Source organism: Carcharodon carcharias, chromosome 7 (genome assembly GCF_017639515.1).
Source record: "Carcharodon carcharias isolate sCarCar2 chromosome 7, sCarCar2.pri, whole genome shotgun sequence".
NCBI classification, from domain to species: domain Eukaryota; kingdom Metazoa; phylum Chordata; class Chondrichthyes; order Lamniformes; family Lamnidae; genus Carcharodon; species Carcharodon carcharias.
The window spans coordinates 30689185-30712335 of NC_054473.1; the positions used below are offsets into that span (position 1 = coordinate 30689185).

The 23151-nt window shown below is 40.4% G+C and overlaps 1 protein-coding gene across 4 annotated transcripts in view; it reads right to left on the reverse strand.

Annotated features, from left to right (window-relative positions):
• LOC121280165 (RAF proto-oncogene serine/threonine-protein kinase-like) overlaps window positions 1-23151 on the reverse strand; it is a 90203-nt gene that overhangs the window by 12582 nt on the left and 54470 nt on the right. For 3 of the 4 annotated variants that reach the window (XM_041191872.1, XM_041191871.1, XM_041191873.1), the window contains 5 exons: window positions 21234-21351; window positions 13955-14039; window positions 12659-12835; window positions 5974-6020; window positions 2353-2471 (listed from right to left, as the gene is read on the reverse strand). In XM_041191872.1, the coding sequence (XP_041047806.1) occupies window positions 2353-2471; window positions 5974-6020; window positions 12659-12835; window positions 13955-14039; window positions 21234-21351 (546 nt within the window). The remainder of the gene's footprint in view (window positions 1-2352; window positions 2472-5973; window positions 6021-12658; window positions 12836-13954; window positions 14040-21233; window positions 21352-23151) is intronic. The other variant, XM_041191875.1, reaches the window with a different exon arrangement.

Genomic DNA, 23151 nt, shown 5'->3' on the forward strand with positions numbered 1-23151 from the left:
ATTGTTTAAATCTTCTCCAATGTGTGACCCAGCAGCTAAAAGTACTATACCCTCAACCTCAATCCAAACGAGCATTCATGCTTTCTTTTCTTAGGAATGAATCTCGGACAGTACAGATCTACACAACAGCACTCAAACTGTGGTTTAACCAAGGTTCTATCATAAATTTAACAATCCCACCCTCCTTTTATATTCTATTCCTCAAGAAATGAAGCTCAGTACTTTGCACACTTTATGGCCTTACCAACTTATAATGTTACTTTTAACAATGAATGTATCTGCATTCCCAGATCTCTTTGCTTTTCCCATCCCATTTAGTTTTTTTTACCTAAGAAATAAGTGGCCTCCTTATATCTCCTACCAAAATGGAACAATTTATTTTGTTAAGAGGAGAAACAGACCATTTATATGGTATCCATGAAGATGTCTATAAGCCGGAATATTCTAAAAGCTAAAAGGCAAGGTTTCAAAATGCGGTTTTTCTATATTCATTGTTTAAACTGCTTCCCTTTGTCTCAGTTTAGAACAAGTAGCCACTTTCAGTTACATTTTCTATTTCTCGTGTCGCATTCACCAGTGCCTGGACCCCTGCTGGAGGGGGGCTGCATCTCTGAATATAGAAGCATCAAAACTGCCTGTGCCTAACAATAGAGAATTTTAAACAGCTCGCTAGGATTAGGCAGAATTGATTACTCTGAACAAAAAAAGGTTACATTTCTGCTCATCTAATGACAACATAATCACATCTCAACCTCTAATGGTCTTTCCAAAGATTATTTTGACAGCATAATGTAATTTAGAAATAGACTCTAATTGAAAGTAATTTTGAAAAAACTAGTGACCTTTGGACAAGATAGAAGCCAAGTTTAATACTGAATGCTTGGTACTCACAGACAAATATAGCAGTGTACATGAAAATACCAAATTATTCGAGTGGATTCTTATCAGTGCTGAAAACAAGGCCAAGTGGCAGAAATCCCAGTTTCTGGCCTATTTTATCCTTTCCTAACTGGAATGGAATAGTGACAGATATCCCAGATGAATCAGCAACAAATACCATTGGCGTTGACACGTAAATCGATCTTTGAAGCCTCAAAAAATCCTTTCATAAAAAATGGTGGTCGACTTATATGCCAAGTATAAAAGTGAAACGCCACCATGGGCGTGGGTGGTCACCATTTTGAAATATTATCTGCTTCCGACTCAAGAGTGAGCATGTCTTACTACCACACGCTTTCGCAACACAGCTTGTGTCATCCGTTTGATCCCTTATGCCCAGTTATAAAGGAGCCAGTAAGTAAAACTTGCATTTGTGTGGAGAAAAATTGAGTGACTACTAATGTGAATATAGCATGTCACGGCTGAAAAGGGGAGTCAACTTATACGCCAAGGATATGCAAAAACATGTTTTTGGGGGTGTAAAAATAGGGTTGTCTTACAACACCAGGTCGACTTATGTGCTGAAATTTATGGTATATGCAAATGTAAAACTTTTAAAAATTTATTTTGGAAGACCATTAGACAAATTGAGAAGCCTAAGATGAGATCACTTGTCATTTTTCAACTGCTGTTTGCTGCTGGTCATTCAGAAAGGCAGGAACAAGCAAATCGCTTTAGGGGCTGCATAAATGGGAATAAAAGTGCTATACCTAAATGCTCAATATGAAGTTCATTTTGGTTTACAATGCGTTTAGGAAATATTAACTTAGGGTAATAAAGTAAAGGAGATTGCAATCGAAAAATAGGGAAAGTAAACACACCATCATAAATCAAAAGTCACAGAAAGCAAGTTAGGTTTGTACGATGCCAAAAAGAACATGCAAAAGCTTTAATCACAATTATCTTTGCAGTCAGTTTAGCAAATTTACAGCATTTCCATGATTTGCGCACAGCAAGTCAAAAGTTAGAACAAACCACATAATAACAAAGAATCGATTTGAATACATTCACCAGTGGGTTGCAAATATGCAAGGATTTATCTACACATGTTCTACATTTTAAGTCCAAGTTTAGTGATAGATTGTTTGACTGTAGTTCAGAAATTGCTTTTAAGATCATGAGTAGGGCAATTTATAATGCAGTAAATATGTATTATTAACAAGAACAACACTGCAACTTGATAACTCTCTTGCTTAATAGTGAAAATATTTGATGCAGATTACATCCTTCACTTCCTGAATAAAAGGCTTTAGGGAGTCTCAGGCTATGGATCTGTTCAAAATGGCCTATGGGTAACAAAGAAGCCTATTTAACAAAACTAAAATTTATTTTTATTTACCTTAACTACTTCAATTAAACCAGCTTTCTAAATACTCAACACTCTAAACAACCATCAAGTGTCCAATTCCTCACCATCCAAAGAATGGATCCTGTTGGCTGTCCAACCTGTTGGGAGCCGCTCCATCGAGATTTCACAGTTGCTAAGCCAAAATCTCCAATCTTCACAGTGAGGCCTTCGTGAAGAAAGATGTCTGAGCTTCTGTCAAGGAGAACTTCTGTTGATCATGGCCAAGTACTACCCCCCAAAAAGAAAGCTGCTCCCAATAACTTCTACCCAAATAGTCAGAACCCAGCTAGGCTTTAGTTTAACTTCCTCTTCTTAATTCACACTGCAAAGTATTTTCTGCCAAAAGGTAATTGTACTGTTTAATGCGAGATACTGGATTTCTGCAAATTTTACAGCCTTTATCCTTCATTAATTCACTTCACAACACCTTATAAGTACTAAAAGAAATTAATAGTCCACGTGCCCAACTGAGATAGACTGTACCTCGCACAAAGATCAATTCTCAGAAATATTTCCTGCACAATTTGAGAGTGCAAGAAAAAAATCCACTTATGAGAAAGGTGATAATTACACACCATTGTGTGTTCTGCCAATGATGAGATACTAGAATCTATATTATCTGACAAGACGGCAAACTGAGTGTAATAAAAACACTTGGTAAAATAAGGCAATCATAAGATGAGTGTCTAAGGAGATTCCTTTAGTTTGTTTACATTTTTATCTAATAAAGAATGTTAATGAGCCAATTACAATACTGCACAGATTTCCTCTTCCAGCCAAGTAGCTGCATAACATATAAAAACACATTTAGGCCTGTTTAAATTTTAGTTAGTCACCCATTAAACATCTGTCCCCATATCATATGTCCCCCATCTTAAGCGATGGTCCAATTCATACATTGAAATATTAAGTACCAAACAATTTAAAATGTGTCAGTCTCCACCTAATAACAAGCTGAATCTTCCAGATGTATTGCTGCTAGTTATCTGAAATGTTTCACAAACTCTATGGAACAACACTATTTTTGTTGTTCATTTTGATCAGGCAGTGGTTGCATTTCATCAATACAAATCTAAAGTCACAAACCGTGGCAGGGATGGGCACAACCCTGGTCAACACAAAATACAAATGAATTTGAAATCATTTAACACTAAAAATTTAGTCACAAGAATACAGGAGCTATTGAGGAAATAAGATTACAAGACATTTGTACTGCCCAAATAAAATGTTCCCCATCTGAAATAAATAATTACTCTCTACATATCTATAGAGTATTAAAAGGTTTATATCTGCACACTCTTGCTGCCAACTTTCCATTATAAACTCCTATGTACACACCTTGATTGAAAAATGCCCATCAATTTGAGAAGCTGAATTAATATTTTGCCCCAGTGGAGGCACTTTAGTCCCATTGTTGCTTTGAATTTCACCGCCCAAAGTTTACATTGGTTGTTTCCATTATTTAACGTGGACTTACAAATTTGTAATGGAAATTCAGAAAGGAGTATACACCTATGCCGTAGCAGAAGAATGTATGGACGTGAATTTCTGGGGACTTCTCCTGATCGTCCACTGTAAATTAGGGGGTGCCCTAATTTATATGAACAGAAAGATTACTGCATATAATACACAATGGGGGTGAATTTCACAGAAGTTCTATATAAAGTTCGGCACCAGCAGAATTGTGTACAGTTCTAGCCACCACACCTCAGGAAGGACATGAAGACTTTGGAGAGGGTTTAGAAGGGGTTTTCTAGAGGGATGAAGGACTACCGTTATGTGGGTAGATTGGAGAAGCTCAGTATGTTCATCTTCGAACCGTGGCGGCTAACAGGAGATTTGATAGAAGCGTTTAGATCACGAACGGTTTAGATGGAGTAATTAAAAGAGAAACTGTTTTCAGTGGCTGAAGGGTTGACAACCAGAAGGCATAGATTTAACTTTGGTAACAGAATCAGAGGAAAAGCTTTTTAAAGCAATGAAAGTGTAGGGTTTGGAATGCAGTACTCAGTAGGGCAGTGGGTATAAATTCAATAGTAGCCTTCAAAAGGGAACTGATAAGTGCCAGAAGGAGAAAACAAAATTATCACAGGGATATCATCAAAGAGCAGAAATTGGAAGTAAATAGATCAAAAGACCCGGCACAGATTTAATGGGATGAATAGCCACCTTCTGTATTGTATTATTTTATAATTTTATGATTCTCTCATTCACCCACCGTACCACAGAAACCCAGCAATACAGTGTAAATGCCTTTTTTCCATAATTTTCTCTATTCATCAGTAAAGGAAGCTGCAAAAGAGCATACAGGCCCCAAATTATAACCCAAACTTCTCAACTGTTAGCAATTCTAAATATGTGATCATCTTAGTTGTTAATGAATACACTGAAAATAAAAATCTTATTTTGAATTCGTTAGCAAGGTGAGGGGATAAATGGCGGGTGAAAAAATATTTCAAATCCCCAAGTTTCATAAACATTTTTGATTCAACAAAGTGGTAAGTGAACCGAGTTACATTTCTGTAACTGACACCAGAGTATGTGATAGCAAATGTGACTGACAGGAACTATGAAATCATTTTTAATATAAAAATTATAGTTAGAGATAATATAGCAAAAGTAAATGGATCTGCATCTGTAATTCTCTGGATGTCATATTTTATTGCAGATTCAAAGCAATCATAAAAATAAAAAGGATAGCCATACACTTTATCATGGGTTCTTTTGATTTGTTATCTGAAATTTGCGAGCACCCGCTGATTTGCAAGTTTCCTACACTAATAAGCAATTGACCTCTAAATAACCTCAAATTGTGTTTGCTTCATAACAATCAAACAATGCAGCCGTAAAGGAACACAGACCACTTCAACAGCAGAATAATACATTATGCATTAAATTAGTCCTATCTAAATGTCTAATATTTAACAATATTTAATAATTTGCTTAAGCGTCCTCTTGCTTAATTGCTATTATTCTACACGTTAACAAAACTTTATCCCACACACCTAGGTGAACCAACACTATTTCCAGTAGAAATCACTCAAAAATCTCAAATTCTGTTCATAGATGCTAAGTCTCCTATTTCAATCAAGTGCTGAGTAGTCTCTTAAAATTAAAAACAAATCATACACATGCCTCTACAGTGCCCACACTATTCACTGGCTTTCTTCAATGGAGTGGACATTGTTTCACTTACTGTCAGCAACACACAAGGGGCAGGACCCAAGGTTCATTAATTGTATCCTAAATAGCCCATCACCATGAAACTGCCTATTTATCAACCGGTCAGCAGAGAAAAGATTGCCAATTGCACCAGATTTCTGTGTAACAGGGTTTCTGCACGTAACCTAGTTATCACTCAAACCCACAAATTGATATGACTCTTGGAATCTGCATCTTTCTATTGGTTGGCTTGGTTGTCAATTGTGAATTGTGAAGAATGCATACCAGTGAGTTAGGTGAGAAAGCAGCACACTGCAGGAAGTAAGAGTCAACCCTGAGCTCCAAATAAAATAAACTGATTGTGTAGTTGGGGATGTGAATTCCATTGCTTTTGGTAATGTCAGGATGGAAAATCTCATGCTTGGCACTCATTAAAATTTGGCATTTATTTCTGCTATGTATCATCCTGCTGAATTACTCAAAGAATAAACAACAAGGGTCAAAGATCAAATAAGAAAGGATACTGTTTGATTTCATGTCTCTGTGGATAATATTCTTTGCATGTAAGTAACTATAAGAGAAGCAAACCATAGTCAGGCTCAGTGACATTTCTGGCCATTAATGCAGTCTCTCTCTCTTTCTAGAGAAATATATTTAATTAAAAAGCCTCTCTCATCAATGCTGTCTGCAACAGCACAGAAGGTGTCCCTTAAGGAATATGGAGTGATACCTTGCAATGCCTGGTCAGGTCACTGAAATTTATAGGGTATTGCCCTGTAGTCCAGAGGTCACCTCGTTCTACCTGGCATGAGTAGTCCTCCTCATAGCTTTAATGCCACAGAACCCAACACTCTTGTCTCCCCTTTGCTCTATTTCATAGAGAAGGGTTTGAATGGCAAGCTCTGAAAACGTGGCATCTTCTTTGCTTACCTGGCCCGTTAGCGCTACTTTGGCCATTTCTGTTAGACATTCTTGTTCTTGCCACAAAAATAATCATGAGACATAGGACAAGATTTTAACCTACTTAAAACCCATTTACTTGCTCGGAGTTAAAAATGGGCCCACAGAATCAAGTTAGCCAACAGTGAACTGACTGAGCCAAGCTTTGTTCCTCACCTAGCTGTTGCTCCCACAGCCTGCAAACATCAGGTAGAACAGTTTTTTACATAAATGAAAGGACTACACTGAAACGTCCATGCACCCCATAAGAGTACTTCTATTTTATGTAGGTTTGACTCCTAAAGACATGAGCATAAGCTGGCCCAGTCTTTTTATGGACACATTGTCCTTTCCACTGACATTAAAGGGGTGAAATTCGCTACATGGAATCTCTAGGCTATCTTTGCGTAGTATCTGTGAAACTGTCACAAACAATTGGATAGGGGCAGAACCTTCAGGTCTTAAAAAATTTCCAGTCTTGATTCAAATTTTTAAGATCAAACTAATCTCCCTGAGGCAGCTTTTTGCCTCAGGAGATTTCTGCGCTCTTTCGCAATCATGCGCTTCTGGGTGTGCATCATGCTGGGCAGGCCTTAATTGGCCAGCCCATGTAAAATGGCTGTAATTCTCCCCCACGAAATTTTCAAGGGATTTGATAGACCAAGGCTTTATCCCTAAACTTAAGTACCATTCAGTTAAAATATGGATTTGTAGAGAACAGGAGTAATTCCAACATTATAGCAGAGGACTCCTTGTCTTATTTATTAACGGCACTTTTACATTTGAGTTAGGGGTCCCAGGAGAGTGAGCCACAACTTTGTGCACTGCTCTCCCATTTTAACCTTTTTTTGCAGCTGCTCCAAACTTTGGTTCCTCCGAATTAATAACCTGTAACTAACGAGTAGAAAATAAGGAAAATCAGATCAAATTTGAAAATTAACAGCAATGCACGAGAATGTGGGTCGCCAACAGATTCAGGTCTCTAAGAGGTGCCTGCCTTATATCGGAGAGCAGCCGTAAATGCAAAGAATACCACTGACAGCACTCAGCCAATATACAAGTACCTTAACATTCACAGTTGGATTTTTTGAGACAATTTCCTTATTATCAATGGCAATTAACCATCGTGCCAGATCAGCGGTGTTTATTTATTCAATGCAAATAAAATTGAACAACAGGCTTGTGTACCTGTTCCGCTTCTTGAACAGTGACAGAGATTGCTATAAATGATGTGCAAAGTAGATAATTTACCTGTGAAGATGAAATCTTCAGTATCAGAAACTAACATTTAGATCTGTGGTTCACAAACTGTGGGGCACATTTTTCCAGTTGGCATATACAGAGAGGTTATAAAAAGTAGGCAGCTACAGCAATAGCAGAACGCAGACTAATATTCGCACAGATAGTGCTCTACCAGTGCTAATCAGTTTAAGACTAGTGTTCTGTTTTCTTTAACCATTGTCACTTCTCACTTTACCTACACCATCTGTTTATATACAAAATAAAAAACAAATTGAGAAAATGCATAGTTATTTTTAAACTTTCTATTATCATCCAATTTTCAATCAGGGAACTAATTTGCAATTAATTTAATTAGTCCTACTCTTCCATAAAAGCTTCACATGAGCTTCCCTGAAGGCTCAGCAAGTTTATCTAATGAATCATACAGCAAAGGACCCAAGTTCCATAAATATTAGTCAACTACATGTTGACACAGATGGAAAGAAAAATCCTTTGGATCTGACATACTGGTTCTGTTGTTTTCTGGTTTCAAAATTTATTCATTGAGGATGTGGGTGTCACTAACAAGGCCAGCATTTATTTTCCATCCTTAACTGTCTTGAGAAAGTGGTGATGAGCCGCCTTCTCCAAATGCTGTTGTCTATGAGGTGAAGGTATTCCCACAGTGCCAGGAGGGCGTTCCAAGATTTTGACCCACTAATGATGAAGAATAGGGAATATATTTCCAAGTTGAGATAGTGTGTGAGATAGGAGGGGAATTTGCAAGGGGTGGTGTTCCCATGCGCTTACTGCCCTTGTTCTTCTAGGTGACACAGGTCCCAGGTCTGGAAGATGCTATCAAATAAGCTATGGAAAGTTACTGCAGTACAGCTTGCAGATGGAACACATTGCAATGGTGGCGGAAGGAATGTTTAGGTGGTTGATCGGGCTGCTTTGGCCTAGATGGTGTTGAGCTTCTTGTGTTGTTGGAGCTGCACTCATCCAGGCAAGAGTCACGCTCTTCAGTTGTGCATTATACGTGATGAAAAGCATTGGGAAGTCAGGTGGTGAGTCCCTTGCTATAAGATATCCAGCCTCTGATCTGCTCTTGTAGCCACAGTGAATAGTCATTCAGAAGTACAGAACTTGAGTACTGCTGAAAATACAGACGAAGTTTTTCGTCTTGCACTCATTAGGACACTTTGCAAGAATACCAATAAAAGGGGAAAACTACAATTTATATTATACGAGAAGACAGTGCTGATTGATTGCAAGTGGACTCTGATTGGTAGAGGCATTGCGATGGAAAGTGCACCAACTGATGGTGACTGACAGTTAAGTGCCAAGCATTGTTTGAAATTTAAACCAGACAGCTTTCACACCGATTCCTCAGGGCAATGCCTTAACCAATGAGTCAGCAAATGGCTCTTATTTTGTTTAGCTGAAACAGGTACAATGTGTGTACATGTTCTTTCTGTCTGCAATGAACAGGGCCCTGTCTATTAATGTATATAGCTTCCAGTAAACGCCAATGCGCCATACTACAAGGCCAACTGACAATATTAAATTGATTGTCAGCGTAATTCCTAGCACACTTGAGGATTAATTTAGCAAATGTTGTCCAATCGCAGAATCACATTTAATGTCGAACACTGTTTTGAATTTTGCAACCACAGTCTGGTTGGGTACGGTCTGCACTTTGCCCATTGCGAACAACAGCTGGGACTTGCTGTTTGATACAATCCACCAGTCTTTGGGGTGTACGGCCTACATACCTAGCATCAAACTGGCACTGAAATTCACATGACACATTACTCATTTGTGATAGGCAGAACATCTTTTTGGCTTGACGGCAGCATCCTGTTAGTGGCGAAGACCAAGGTCAGAGGTGCATTTTCCATGGTAAGGCCTCTATCGAGTTCATTTGCCAACCAATCAGCAATCTCTTCTCATACAGTATAAATTGTTATTTTCCCCTTGTATTGATCTTCTTGCAAAGTGTTCTGATGAGTGCAAGATGAAAAGCTTTGGCATGTCTCTTTTTACAGTAATATTTATATTGATGGCCCAGTTAAGTTTCTGGTCAACGGTGACCCCAGGATATCACAGGTGAGGGATTCAATGACAATAACACTGAATGCCAAGGGAAGGCACTTAGACTCCCTCATGTTAGAGATGGTCATTGCCTAGCACTTCTGCGGTACGAACGTTACTTACCACTTAGCAGCCCAGCTAGATATCACCTACATCTTGCTGCATGCAGGCATAGACTACTGCATTATTTCAGCAATTGCGAATGGAACTGAACACTGGGTAATTATCAGCAAAATTCCTGCATGAACTTATGATGGAGGGAAGGTTATTTGTGCCCATTACTAATGATCCTTGAAGTGAGAGGTTTACTGAGCCATTTCAGAGGGCAGTTAAGAGTCAACCACATTGCTGTAGGTCTAGTGTGACATATAGGCCAGACTGGGTAAGGATGGCAGATTTCCTAGTGAACCAGATGGGTTTTTATAACAATTGATGATAGTTGCATGGTCACCATTTCTGACACTGGCTTGTTAAAGCAGGCAAAGATAGTTGGGCCACAGTTGCCCTGAGGAGCTCCTGAAATGGTGTCCTGGGGCTGAAATGATTGGCCTGCAACCACAACCACCTTCCTTTGTGCTAGATATGACACCAGTCAGTGCAGCGCTTTCCTCCTGATTACCACTGCTTCAATTTTTCAATTTTGCTGGGGCTCCTTGAGGCCTCACTGAGTCAATTGCTGCCTTGATGTCAAGGGTAGTCTCTCACCTCACCTCTGGAATTCAGGCCCTTTGACCATGATTGGATCAAGGCTGTAATGAGACCTGGAGCTGCGTGGTTCAGGTGGAACCCAAACTGAGCATTGGAAAACAGGTTACTGAATAAGTGTGAAATGGTGACCCTGTTTTTGGCACCTTACTGATGATTGAGAGTAGCTGGATGGAGCAGTAATTGAACAGGTTAGATTTGTCCTACTGTTTGTGGATATACCTGGACAATTTTCCACTTTGATTGATGCCAGTGTGTAGTTCTCCTGGAACAGCTTGGCTTGAACCATGGCAATTATTGAGCACAAGTCTTCAGTTCTACTGCCAGTATTTTGTCAAGACCCACAGCCTTTGTGCTCAGTCTTCACTTGAAATTACATGGAGTGAATCAAATTGACTGAAGACTGGTATCTGTAATGGAAGGGGCTGAAATAGATCATCTACTTCCGGCTGAAGATGTTTGCAAATACTTGGCCTCGTCTTCTGCATTCAATGAAGATAGAGCCCAGCAGATGAGGAAGGGACATTTATGGAACCTCTTTCTTCTGTTATTAACTGTTCACCACCTTTCATGACTGGATCGCAGAGCTTTGATTTGATCTCTTGGTCATGGGAACTTTTAGCTCTGTCTGCAGCATTCATGTGGTCCAGTATTGTAGCTTCATCAGGCTGGCACCTCATTTTCAGGTACAGCAGGTGCTGTTCCTGGCATGTACATCTGCACTTTTCATTGAATTGATCTCTTGGCTTGATGATAATGATAGAATGAGGGATATGCCAGACCACGAGGTTGTAGATTGCCATGGAACATAATTCTTCTCCTGTGATGACCAACAGCACCTCATGGGTGCCTAGTTTTAAGCTACTAGACCTGCTCTGAATCTGTCACATTTGGCATGGTGATAAAGCTGCAAACCATGATAGAGTATGTCCTCAGTGTGAAGATGGACTCTGTCTCCACAGGACATTGCTGTGATCACGGCTATCAATACCATCATGAACATCATCATTTGCTACAGGTAGATTTTTCAAGACAAAGTAGGTTTTTCCCTTGTATTGATTCTCTCACCATTTGCTGCAAGTGGTGCCGAGTCATTCTTGGTGACAGACATGCAGATCCCCAGGTTATGTTCTGTGTCCTTGCTGCTCTATGCTTCTGCCAAGTTGCGCTCAAAATGGAGGAGTACTGACTGTTCAGCCATTTGAGGGGGTGGTAGGTGGTAATCAGCAAGTTTCGTTGTCCATGTTTGACCTGGTGCCATGAGCCTTCATGGGATCCAGAGCCAATGTTGAGGATTCCACAGACCACTCACTCTTGGCTGTATTCTCTTGACTGTGTTCCCACCTCTGGTGGGTCTTCCCCGATGGTAGTAACTTAGACCTTCCAATACTAGTTTACCCACCCATGTAGTATAGCTGGTACAAATCAATGACATGAGTTCTTGTGACATTTATATTTCAGATGTTGTACAAAAAAAAATTTATATAGTGGTTTTTACAACCTCGGGACATCCCAAAGTGCTTTACAGTCAATGAAGTGCTTACTGAAGTGTAGTCACTATTGTGATGTAGGAAATGTGGCAACCAATATGCACACAGCAAGTTCTCACAAATAGCAATATAATAATGGTCAGATTGTCTGTTTTAGTGATGCTGAGTGGAGAATAAACATTAGCTAGAACACCAGAATGAATCCCCTGCTCTTGTTCAAAATAGTTCTATGGGATTTTTAACATCCACCTGAGAAAGGACAGGGCCTCTTATACAGCACTCCCTCGCCACTGCAGTGGAATGTCAGCTGGGATGTTTGTGTTCAAGTCTCTAGAGTGGGACTTGAATCCACAACTTTCTGATTGAAGGCAGGAGTACTACCATCTGAGCCATGGCTAGCACTATGCGGCAGTAAAGATTCCAACAATCCTGATTCAACACTAGAATGGCTGATGTATAAGCAGTGTAGTGATTCAAACTCTAGGTCACAGCCTAAAGCAGACCTGTTACCCTGGACTCCTTCACTGCTTGATGTCTATTTAGATCAAACTCACTTATCACAGCTTAATACAATGTGTACAATAGAGGATGAGAATACCAGAAGGTCAGAAAGGAAATGTAGCTATAAGACTAGAATCCTTTAAGGAGTTAAATGTGAAATTAAACTACACCACAACAAAGCTTTTACTTGAATGTATACAACAGGGTCAGAAGTCATGTCATTGCACCACAATGCCAATTTTAATGAAGTTCTACTCACTCCATTCCTTGTGCCGTCTGACGAGCAATGTCAATTAGCTGAAACATCTCCAGCTTTATTTCCTGCACATGTAAGTGCTGGTAGAGGCTGTTACCTTCACACCACTGGGTGACAATAGCCAGGTTAAACTTAGTCATGTAGCCCATAAATAATAAGATGTTTACGTGTCGTGTCTTTCTGTGACAAGAGAACAGGTTACAATCAGAAAAGTATCTGCTATAAAAAAAATGATGAGGAAGAAAAGAGAACTTCAAACACTATATTTTTTCTTTGTCAATTTCCTCCCCTCTCTCCAATCCAATAGGTACTGACTACTTGCTAATTTGAATAGGTAATAGACATCCATGCATTTGGCGAGCAAACCATGATAGTACCTGCAGGCTACTTAATCAAATTTTGATTCAGGCATCTACACATTCATGTGTCTATTTGTGATTCTGACTAGCAATCCTGAAGGTACATGGACAATGCAGTGAAGTAATCATTGAACAAACAGCGTGCTAGGATGTATTCGTAATACAATTGAGTATAATACGAGGCACAGTATTTTGTCCTTGTAAAAACTCTGGAATTCCCACCCTAAATATTCTTCCACTTTCTCCTCCTTTAAGATGCACCTTGAAACCTACCTCTTTGACCAAGCTTTTGGTCACCTATCCTAATATCTCCTTATGTGATAAAAACAAAAAACTGCAGATGCTGGAAATCCAAAACAAAAACAGAATTACCTGGAAAAACTCAGCAGGTCTGGCAGCATCGGCAGAGATGAAAAGAGTTGATGTTTTGAGTCCTCATGACCCTTCAACAGAACGGGTTCTGTTGAAGGGTCATGAGGACTTGAAACGTCATCTCCTTATGTGGCTTGGTCTTAAATTTAATCACTCCAGTGAAGTACCTTGGAATATTTTACTATTTTAAAATGGCTATATAAATGTAGGATGTGGTATATGACAACATGGTTAGCTCCTCCTCTCTTCTGCTTTATCACCACCCATTGGCAAAGCCCTAAACTGCTCCATGGGATATCTTGCCAAAAACTGTGTACCCAAGTGTTTCTATTACAGTCTTGATGAAAAATAAATATTTGCATTTCTGTTGTGACATATCATTAATGTTTTGCACAATGAACCAGTTGTGGAGCTCAGTGATTTTATGTAAGCACATAGAAACACTCTGCTGGCAACATCCCATAATCAACATTGATAGAAATGACCAATTATTCTTCATTTTCTGGTGGTAGTAGTCAAGGGAGGAATATTGGACAAGATACTGGGAGAAACTCTCTATTTTTCTTACCTTAGCACCTGAACTTCATTCCGAAAAGCCTGGAGTTGTTCTGGTGTTGGATCTGTTACCTTTAGAATCTTTACAGCTACATCACCTGAAATACCAAGTTCACAACAATGTCCATCAGTTACACAGCAGAGCAGTCCAGTCAGGTTGCCTTCATCTGTGACTTGTGATTTCCATTGTGTGTCATTGTGATACCAGGGCTGGAGTATGTATCAGACCATGAAAAATCTCACTTCTCCACTGACACCCCAGCTTCACAACTTTCTCCAAATGCTTCAACTCTATATATATCGATAGCGGCAACATGATAACCCCTCAAATAAGGCAGCTACTGCCTTGACTGCCGATATTAACCTTGTGTGGCCAAACAATGTGCATTTTAAACAAACAAATTATTTGGTCTCAGATTATGATGTTAAAACTGAGTCTTCAGCCACAGTCATTATGCCATGATAATATAACAACTACCTAAAAAGACAGTGATCACATAAATAAAAGTTATATTACAAATCCAATACAGTCTATGTGACAAAGTCACCTCACTGCACTTTAGCCCATTAACATTTTGTTAATAAAATCCCTTTTACTTTCTGTAACTTCCTTGATGAAAAATAAATTGGATTAAAAAGTAACAAATTGGAGAACTGATTGATAAATTTTCATTAAGGCTTGGCATTTATTCCCCACATCCAAAGGTCAGCAAGGAACCAGAAAAATATTCCTGTGGAAATATGAGTGAATTCAGTTATCCAAGGGTGTGTTAGGCATTATGTAAGATAAAGAAAGATCAAATAAAATCTGTAAACATTTTATTTCAACGATGAATTTGAAAAACAAGATCTCTCTCTTATTTTTGTGTCTTCCAGATGCTGCCCTATACTTTGGCTCTCCCAGTGATGGGAGCATATCATCAAAGTGAGACTCACCCTCAGGCTTTTTAAGCCTTTGGACTACAGCAATATATCCTGTGCCAGATTTAAAATAAAATTTTCAAGAGCCGAGCTCCCCATTTTCTTTAGAATATGCTATGAACAGTCTCAACTGCTCTTTGCTTTGTTCTCACGAATAAGAGAAAGGCTTGGCAGAAACCAAATTTTCCTCAGATGCAGCTTGTAAGGGTAAATAGCCTCAAAACCACAGCAATACTGAAGAAATAGTATAGCAAGCATCAGGAGCATAACAGCAACATTTGCTAACAACAGCAGAGGGCTTAACAGTCAAATGGATTGTATGAGGAAGAAAATGCTTTCTGCTTCGATATCTGCCTGTGCTATACTTCTCCTACATTGTACATAATAAACAGGTTAATGGAATGGACAGACAGGTGCAATTCAATGTGGATATGTGTGAGGTAATAATACATTTTGAGAGGGAAAACAAGAAACGGGAGTATACACTTCATGGAAAGATGCTGCAGTGTGGCCGAACAAGATGAGTGTTCAAAGACAATTTCCTGAAACTGCAAGTTAGGTTGCTAAAGCCATGAAAATAGCATTTTGGGTTTTGGAAACAGGCATATAAAACAAGAGCAAAGAGGTAAAAAGTAGTATTACACAAGGATACTGTGTGACAGATTCGATTCTGTACTCCAAACAAAACATTGAAACCATAGCGTATACAGGCAGATTAACAGGGCAATACCAGGGTTGTGAAATTATAGTTACAAAAAGATTTGTGATACTATGAGAAAGCCAAGAAGAGATGTAAAGTTGTGATATAATAAATAGAAAAAGTCATTTCCTCTACTTGTGGGGTCAGCGGTGAGGGGTCATCAATTAAAATTACTGACTAAGAGAAAGTTTATGGAGAAATTTCTTTAACTGAGTTATTTCATCATGCAATGCATTACTACAGGGAGGAGCTGAAGCAGAGACCATTGCATCTTTAAAAGAATAAATATTTGAAGCAAAGGAAGATGTAAGGTTATGCAGAGTCAGCAGGAATTAGTTTTGGATTGCTTCAGCAAAGAGACAGTACCAACAAAACGGGCAGCGGTCTCCTTTTGTGTAAACCTCTATGGAAGTTATAAGCAGTTCCAATTCAAAGCCACAGATGAAACTGTAAAGCTGCAATACTAGAAGGAAGAGGAGACAACTCCAGTTAGCTTTCAGTCCAGTTTAGTGTCCAGCTCCAACTCCAGAGCTGTATTTCATTTTCACATTTAAGTAAAACAGTGTGCGACCCAAACTTGCTACATTTCCATTACGACACTTCTGCAAACTTCCTCAGCTAATCAGACTAAACAAACCATTCATTATTATCAACAGTATAAATAACCAGTCAGGAGGCAGGCCAATTCACCCACAATCTTCAACACCCACCCACTGTGGTCAGTGCTGCAATTCCAAATCATATTCTCTCCAGTAAACCACAAGCAAGCCACTGTATGAACAGTCAATTTGGAGATGTGTTTATTTATTAAACTTTTTTTTAGAGGGGAATTGAGTTGAATCCTAAATACCAGCTTTATAACATCTAGATAAACTACCTACACATAAACAGTCGATTTAATTAAGTTTTTCAGTTGGTCTAGGCAGCAGCAGAAAATTTTAAAAGACAAAAGTGGAGATGTAAATTACATCTCACACAGTACATGTATGAGCAACTGTAACCTAACTGAGGCCATAAATGTGGCACACAGGTTAAGAGTCAAACACTGCACTAACCAGAGCCAACTCTCTCTAGACTAAAAAATATACATTAAGTATAAAATTTCCTCATAAACATGGTTTAAAGATTCAGCTCTAGAGTTTGGGTAATTTGTTACTTCAAACTAAATCTTTTAATAACTTTCGATTTCAGTATTTTTCTTCCCATTCACAACGTATCATTCACCATGCGCAGAATATTTAGATCAGTGTGTGGGCGTGCACCCAACCTGATCGGACGCGAAATTGCACAAGATGACATTGGGCAAGCGTCCCAACGTCATCTCACGCTTGCGTGATATTTCGGTCAGTGGGCACATGCGAGTGTCTGCCTACAATTAAGACAATTAAAGTTGTTAAAGTTCCGATTGTCCTCGATTGTGGTCAGTCCAACCTTACAGTTGGTGGACGGGTGAATCTGCCAGGTGCACTTTGCATTTTTGATGAAACCTTATCCAATTTGGGATGAGGCTTCCGTTATTAAATTTAAAAAAATAGAAATGTATGAGCAGAATTTCACCATTTAAATGTTCAGGTGACCGATTGTGATGCATGGACATTTTTTTTCCCCAGATTTTAAAATCTTTATATAATTGTTTTGAAGTCTTCGGCTCTGAGGCAGCTCTCTGCCTTCATTCAGCTCTTATGTCAGCGCCTGCCCTCCTCCCACCCCCACCCTGGCAGCGCTGAGCATTTTGGCGCGTGCTTCACATTGGCTGGCCATTAACTGGCCAGCCAGCATGAAATCGCGGTCTGGAGTTGATCTCAGGCAGCTGTGCATTCCCCAGCTGCTCCCGAACCCACCGGTCTTGCCTGCACACCAACCTAAAAACTCTGCCCCATCTCCTCAATGAGAAGATTGGAGACAGATTACTCCCAGGTCTCATCTATATTCATCTGCAATTCAGTGCTATGATGTTTGGATAAGTTCCATGGTCAGGCGCACCCTCCAATTTTTTATTTATTCCTTCCATGGGATGTGGGTGTCACTGGCAAGGCCAGAATTTGATGCCATCATCAATTGCCCTTAAGCTGAATGGTTTGCTAGGGCATTTCAGAGGGCAGGTAAGAGTCAACCACATTGCTGTAGGTCTGGAGTCACATCTAGGCCAAACCAGGAAAGGATGGCAAATTTCCTTAAGGGGATATAGCGCTTACTGCTAATGTCACTGTACTAGTAATCCAGGGCTAATGGTCAGGGGAAAACGGGTTCAAATCCCACAATGGCAGCTGGAATTTAAATTCAATTAACAAATCTGGAACATAAAACTGGTCTCAGTGGTGGTGACCACAAAACTATTGTATATTGTTGCAGAAACCCATCTGGTTCACTGATGCCTTTTAGTAGTTGACTCTTAACTGCCCTCTAGCATAGCCTAGCAAGCCACGAGGTTGTATCAAACCACTACGAAGCCTTAAAGGAATGAAACCGGATGGATCATGTGGCCTCGACCAAGACACTGGAAATGACAATGGCAACCTGCAGGTTCCTCCTTAGTAACATCTGGGGGCTTGTGCCAAAATTGGGAGAGCTGTCTCACAAACTAATCAAAAAAAAGCCTGATACAGTCATGTTCATGGAATCATACCTACCAGCCTCCCAGACATGACCACCGCCATACCTGGGAGACCTGAACTTTGACTCCAGACCCCACAAAGTCTCATGGCACGAAGTCAAACATGGCAAGGAAACTTCCTGCTGATTACTACCTACAGCACCCCTCTCCCCATCAGCAGATGAATCACTACTCCTCCATATTAAGCACCACTTGAAGGAAACACTAAGGGTGGCAACAACACAGAATATACTCTGGGTGAGGAACTTCAATATCATGAAGAGCAGCTCTGTGGCACCACTAATGACTGAGGTGGCCAATTCATAGCTGCTAGATTGGGTCTGCGCCAGGTAGTGAGGGAGCCAATAAGAGGGAAAAACCTATTTGATCTTGTCATCACCAATCTACCTGTCACAGATGCATCTGTCCATGATTGTACTGGTGGGAGCGACTACTGTACAGTCCTTGTGGAGATAAGTCCTGGCTTCACATTGAGGATGCCATCCACTGTGTTGTGTAACACTATCACTGCGTGGGACAGATTTTGAACAGATCAAGCAACTCAAAGTTGGGCATCCATGAGGCACTGTGAAGCTACAACTCAGGACTACATGCATGCCAAACTGTGGAAGCAGCATGTGATAGTCAGAGCTAAGCGATCCCACAGCCATCAGATCAGAGTTAAGCTCTGCAGTGCTGCCGCATCCAATTGTGAATGACGATAAACAATTAAACAACTAACACAAGGAACAGTCTCCCCAAATATTCCCATCCTCGATGATAGGGCAGCCCAACGCATCAGTGCAAAAGAGAATGCTGAAGCATTTGCAGCCATCTTCCTCCAGAAGTACCAAGTGGATATTCCATCTCGACCTTCTCCCAAGGTCCCCAACATCACTGATGCCAGTCTTCAGCCAATTTGATTCGCTCTACATGATATCAAAAGGCTGAAGGCACTGTATACTGAAAAGGCTAAGGGACCTGACAACATTCTGGCAATAGTACTGAAGATCTGTGCTCCGGAACTAGCAATGCCCCTTGGCAAGCTGTTCCAGTACAGCTACAACACTAGCATCTCCCAGTAATGTGGAAAATTACCCAGGTACATCCTGTCCACAAAAAGCAGGACAAATCCAACCCGGCCAATTACTGTATCACACCATCAGTCAACTCTTGCTCGTCAACAAAGTGATGGCAGGTGTTGCTGACAGTGCTATCAAGTGGCACTTACTCAGCGATAAACAGCTCACTGATGCTCAGTTTGGGTTCTGTCAGGGCCACTCAGCTCCTGACCTCATTACAGCCTTGGTCCAAACATGGCCTAAACATCTGAACTCAAGAGATGAGATGAGAGTGACTGCCCTTGACATCAAGGCACCATTTGACTGAGCGTGGCATCAAGGAGCCCTAGCAAAACTGGAGTCAATGGGAATCAGTGGAAAATTCCCCACTGGCTGCAATCATACCTGGCATCAAGGAAGATAGTTGTGATAAAAACAAAAAGATAAAAACAAAAAACTGCGGATGCAGGAAATCCAAAACAAAAACAGAATTACCTGGAAAAACTCAGCAGGTCTGGCAGCATCGGTGGAGAAGAAAAGAGTTGACGTTTCGAATCCTCATGACCCTTCAACTGAACTGGATATTTTGTACGTCAATCATCTCATTCCCAGGACATTGCTGCAAGAGTTCCTCAGGGTAGTGTCCTGAGCCTAACCATCTTCAGCTGCTTCATCAATGACTAACTCATCTCCTCACTCCCCAAAGCCTGTCTGCCATCTACAAGGCACAAGTCAGGAGTGTGGTGGAATACTCTCCGCTTGCCTGAATGAGTGCAGTTCCCACAACACTCAAGAAGCTTGGCACCATCCAGGACAAAGCTGTCTGCTTGATTGGCACCCCATCTACAAACACCCCATCTACAAACATTCACTCCCTCCACCACCAACACACATTGGCAGCAGCATGGCAGCAGCATGTACTATCTTCAAGTTGCACTGCAGCAACCCACCAAGGCACCTTCGACAGCACCTTCCAAACCCAAGACCTCTGCCACCTCGAAGGACAGCAGCAGCTGATATATCACTGTAGCCGGGTCAAAATCCTGGATTTGCCTCCCTAACAGAGTGTGGGCGTACAGCAAATGGACTGCAGCGGTTCAAGAAGGTGGTGGTGTGCCACCTTCTTAAGGGCAATTCAATTGTCAATAAATGCTGGCCTAGCCAGTGACAGCTACATCCCATGAACGAATAAATGAAAATAAATTATTTCCCTAAAGAGCCCATAGTGAACCAGATTGGTTTTACAACAATCGATGATAGTTTCATGAACACTATTACTAAGACTAGTTTTTCAATTCCAGGTTTTATTTGCTGAATTTAAATTCCACCAGTTGCCATGGTGGGATTTGAACCCCTGTCCACAGAGCATTAGCCTAGGCCTCTGGATTGCTAGCCCAATGACATTACCACTAAGCTACTATCTCCAGGGTTGGGCCATAAACGCTTGCCTCACCAGCAAACCTACTTGCTGAGAATGAGAAAAAAGAAAATTGCCAATCTCATTCAGAGGCCACAGGTAGGTTTATGGAAAAAGTGTGATAAAAGTCCCACTGCTTCAATAGGGTGTGCTTTACAAGGCTGGGGTTGAGGCTCCTTGTTGGGTGAAAGTAGAGGAAGCTTTGCACGTGACTATGCTCCAGCTGACTTCACGAGTCCTTGGTGCAAACAATGGATGGCTGAAGTGGGAACAGTTTCACTCCCTAATATGCACATCCTTCACATTGGTCAACACGCAAAATTCAGTAGAAGAAAAAATGTTTAAAAATTACCCACAGAAGCCCTGGTTATTCAAGAAAGGTCTTCCAACTAGATAACTCAACAACAAGATCATAGATTAGATGGATTCTCTTCCAGAATTACATAATTGATACATAAACATTCATAGTTCCAACCTTTGATTACTAGGCAGTGTTATCCTGGCAGTTCAAGTTTTTCTATTATCTAAAATACAGAGCTTTTAAAGTAAAAAAGAGAACACCTTTAGACGACAGATGGATTTAGAAAATTATCTTCTTACCATGCCATTTTCCTTTAAATACAGTTCCGAAGGATCCAGAGCCTATTCGCTTCAATAATACTACTTCCTCCCCTTTTATTTCCCAGTAGTAACTGGAATCTCTTTGAACACGGGGGCGCTGTAACAGACAATAGTGTTCAAACAAGCAGGATAAAATCTTAGAAGATATCAACCCTGTTTAAGCACTCATTTTAGAAATATTAAATCAGTCAAACCGCTAAAATCTTCCTGACCTGAAATTACTAATTTATCAAAAATCTTACTCTGTTATCTCTCTGGAATGCAGTTAGGGCTCAATTCATCTCAGGCTGTTCAGATGCAATTCTTCAAGCAAAGTGATGGGCAACAGGTTTGTTAAGGCCTCCCCCACACAATTCCGTATCCAATCTGCTGAGTTAGTGATCTTGGCTGGTATGGCAGAGTTGAGCACAATTGGCCTCAGCATTCCTGGGTTAAGGAAAGGAAAGCCTGCTAGGATTCGCATCCAGGTTATCCCCCAAAGATTACTGCTGAAGAGTTTGAATTCGAGTGAGAGAGTTAGGGTTTGGTTCAGTTGCAATGTCCATCATGATAAAGCCACCGAGCAACACACCTGCCAAAGCTAATAGGGGATGACTGTGGGACAATACTCTAGGAAGCACTAACATTTTCAGCAGGAGAAGCAGGTGAAAAGTAAAAACTGACAGGAAAAAGGAATAAAGAAAGTACATTACTTCATACTTCATCTATGTTTTTTTTTAAAAAAGTTATCTCTATTCTCTTAGAATCTACCTTCACCCTGCTCACCCCAGTTCTTGCCCACTGGTAGTGATAACAAACAGACAATCTTTCCACAAAATTTTGCCTATGCTAACCTGAGATTGCTGAATGAAGTGTGTGAAAGTCCTGATTTTTGTTTTGTGCCTTCTGAGGGCATGTGTCTAACATCAATCTCCCAAAGCTTGTCCACCATCTACAAGGCACAAGTCAGGAGTGTAATGGAATACTCCCCACTTGTCTGAATGAGTGCAGCTCCAATAACACTGAAGAAGCTGGACACCATCCAGGACAAAGCAGTCGCTTGATTGGCACATCTACAAACATTCACTCCCTCCACCACCGATGCACAGTAGCAGTAGTGTGTACCATCTACAAGAAGCACTGCAGAGTCTCACCAAGACTCCTTAGACAGCACCTTCCAAACCCACGACCACTACCATCTAGAAGGACAAAGGCAGCAGAGGCAGCAGATAGATGGGAACACCACCACCTGGAAGGTCCCCTCCAAGCCACTCACCATCCTGACTTGGAAATATATAACCGTTCCTTCACTGTCACTGGGTCAAAATCCTAGAATTCCCTCCCGAACAGCACTGTGGGTGTGCCTACACAACAGGGAGTGCAGTGGTTCAAGGCAGCAGCTCACCACTACCTTCTCAAGGGCAATTAGGGATGGACAATACATGCTGGCCCAGCCAGAGATGCCCACATCCCGTAAATGAATTTTAAAAATTCAAAATAGATTTCCAGTTAGGTGAGGTAAGGTTTGCCTTGGATCTCAGTTCACTTCCTCTTTCCACAAGGGGTAAGGAGGATGTGTCACAATACCTTCCATTTTATTAGATCAATATAATGCCCAATTGTTTTTAATAGGATGAAACACAATTTCCTGTCCAAGAGTGTCAGTAGTACAATTTTAAATAAAAATTCTAAAATTTTCTTCATCCCAGACTGTCATTAAGGACAACAAGTAAGACATGATTCAAGAAATATTATCCATATAATTGATTTTTGTTATACATTATGAATGCAAATAAAAAGATCTGCGCACAGACTATTAATTTTTTCACCCGTCAGCCTAAATACAAATTGGGAAAGGGTTATTTTTGGATTTACAGGGAAAAGTTCTTTTAAAATAACATTTTAAAGGTTATTGATA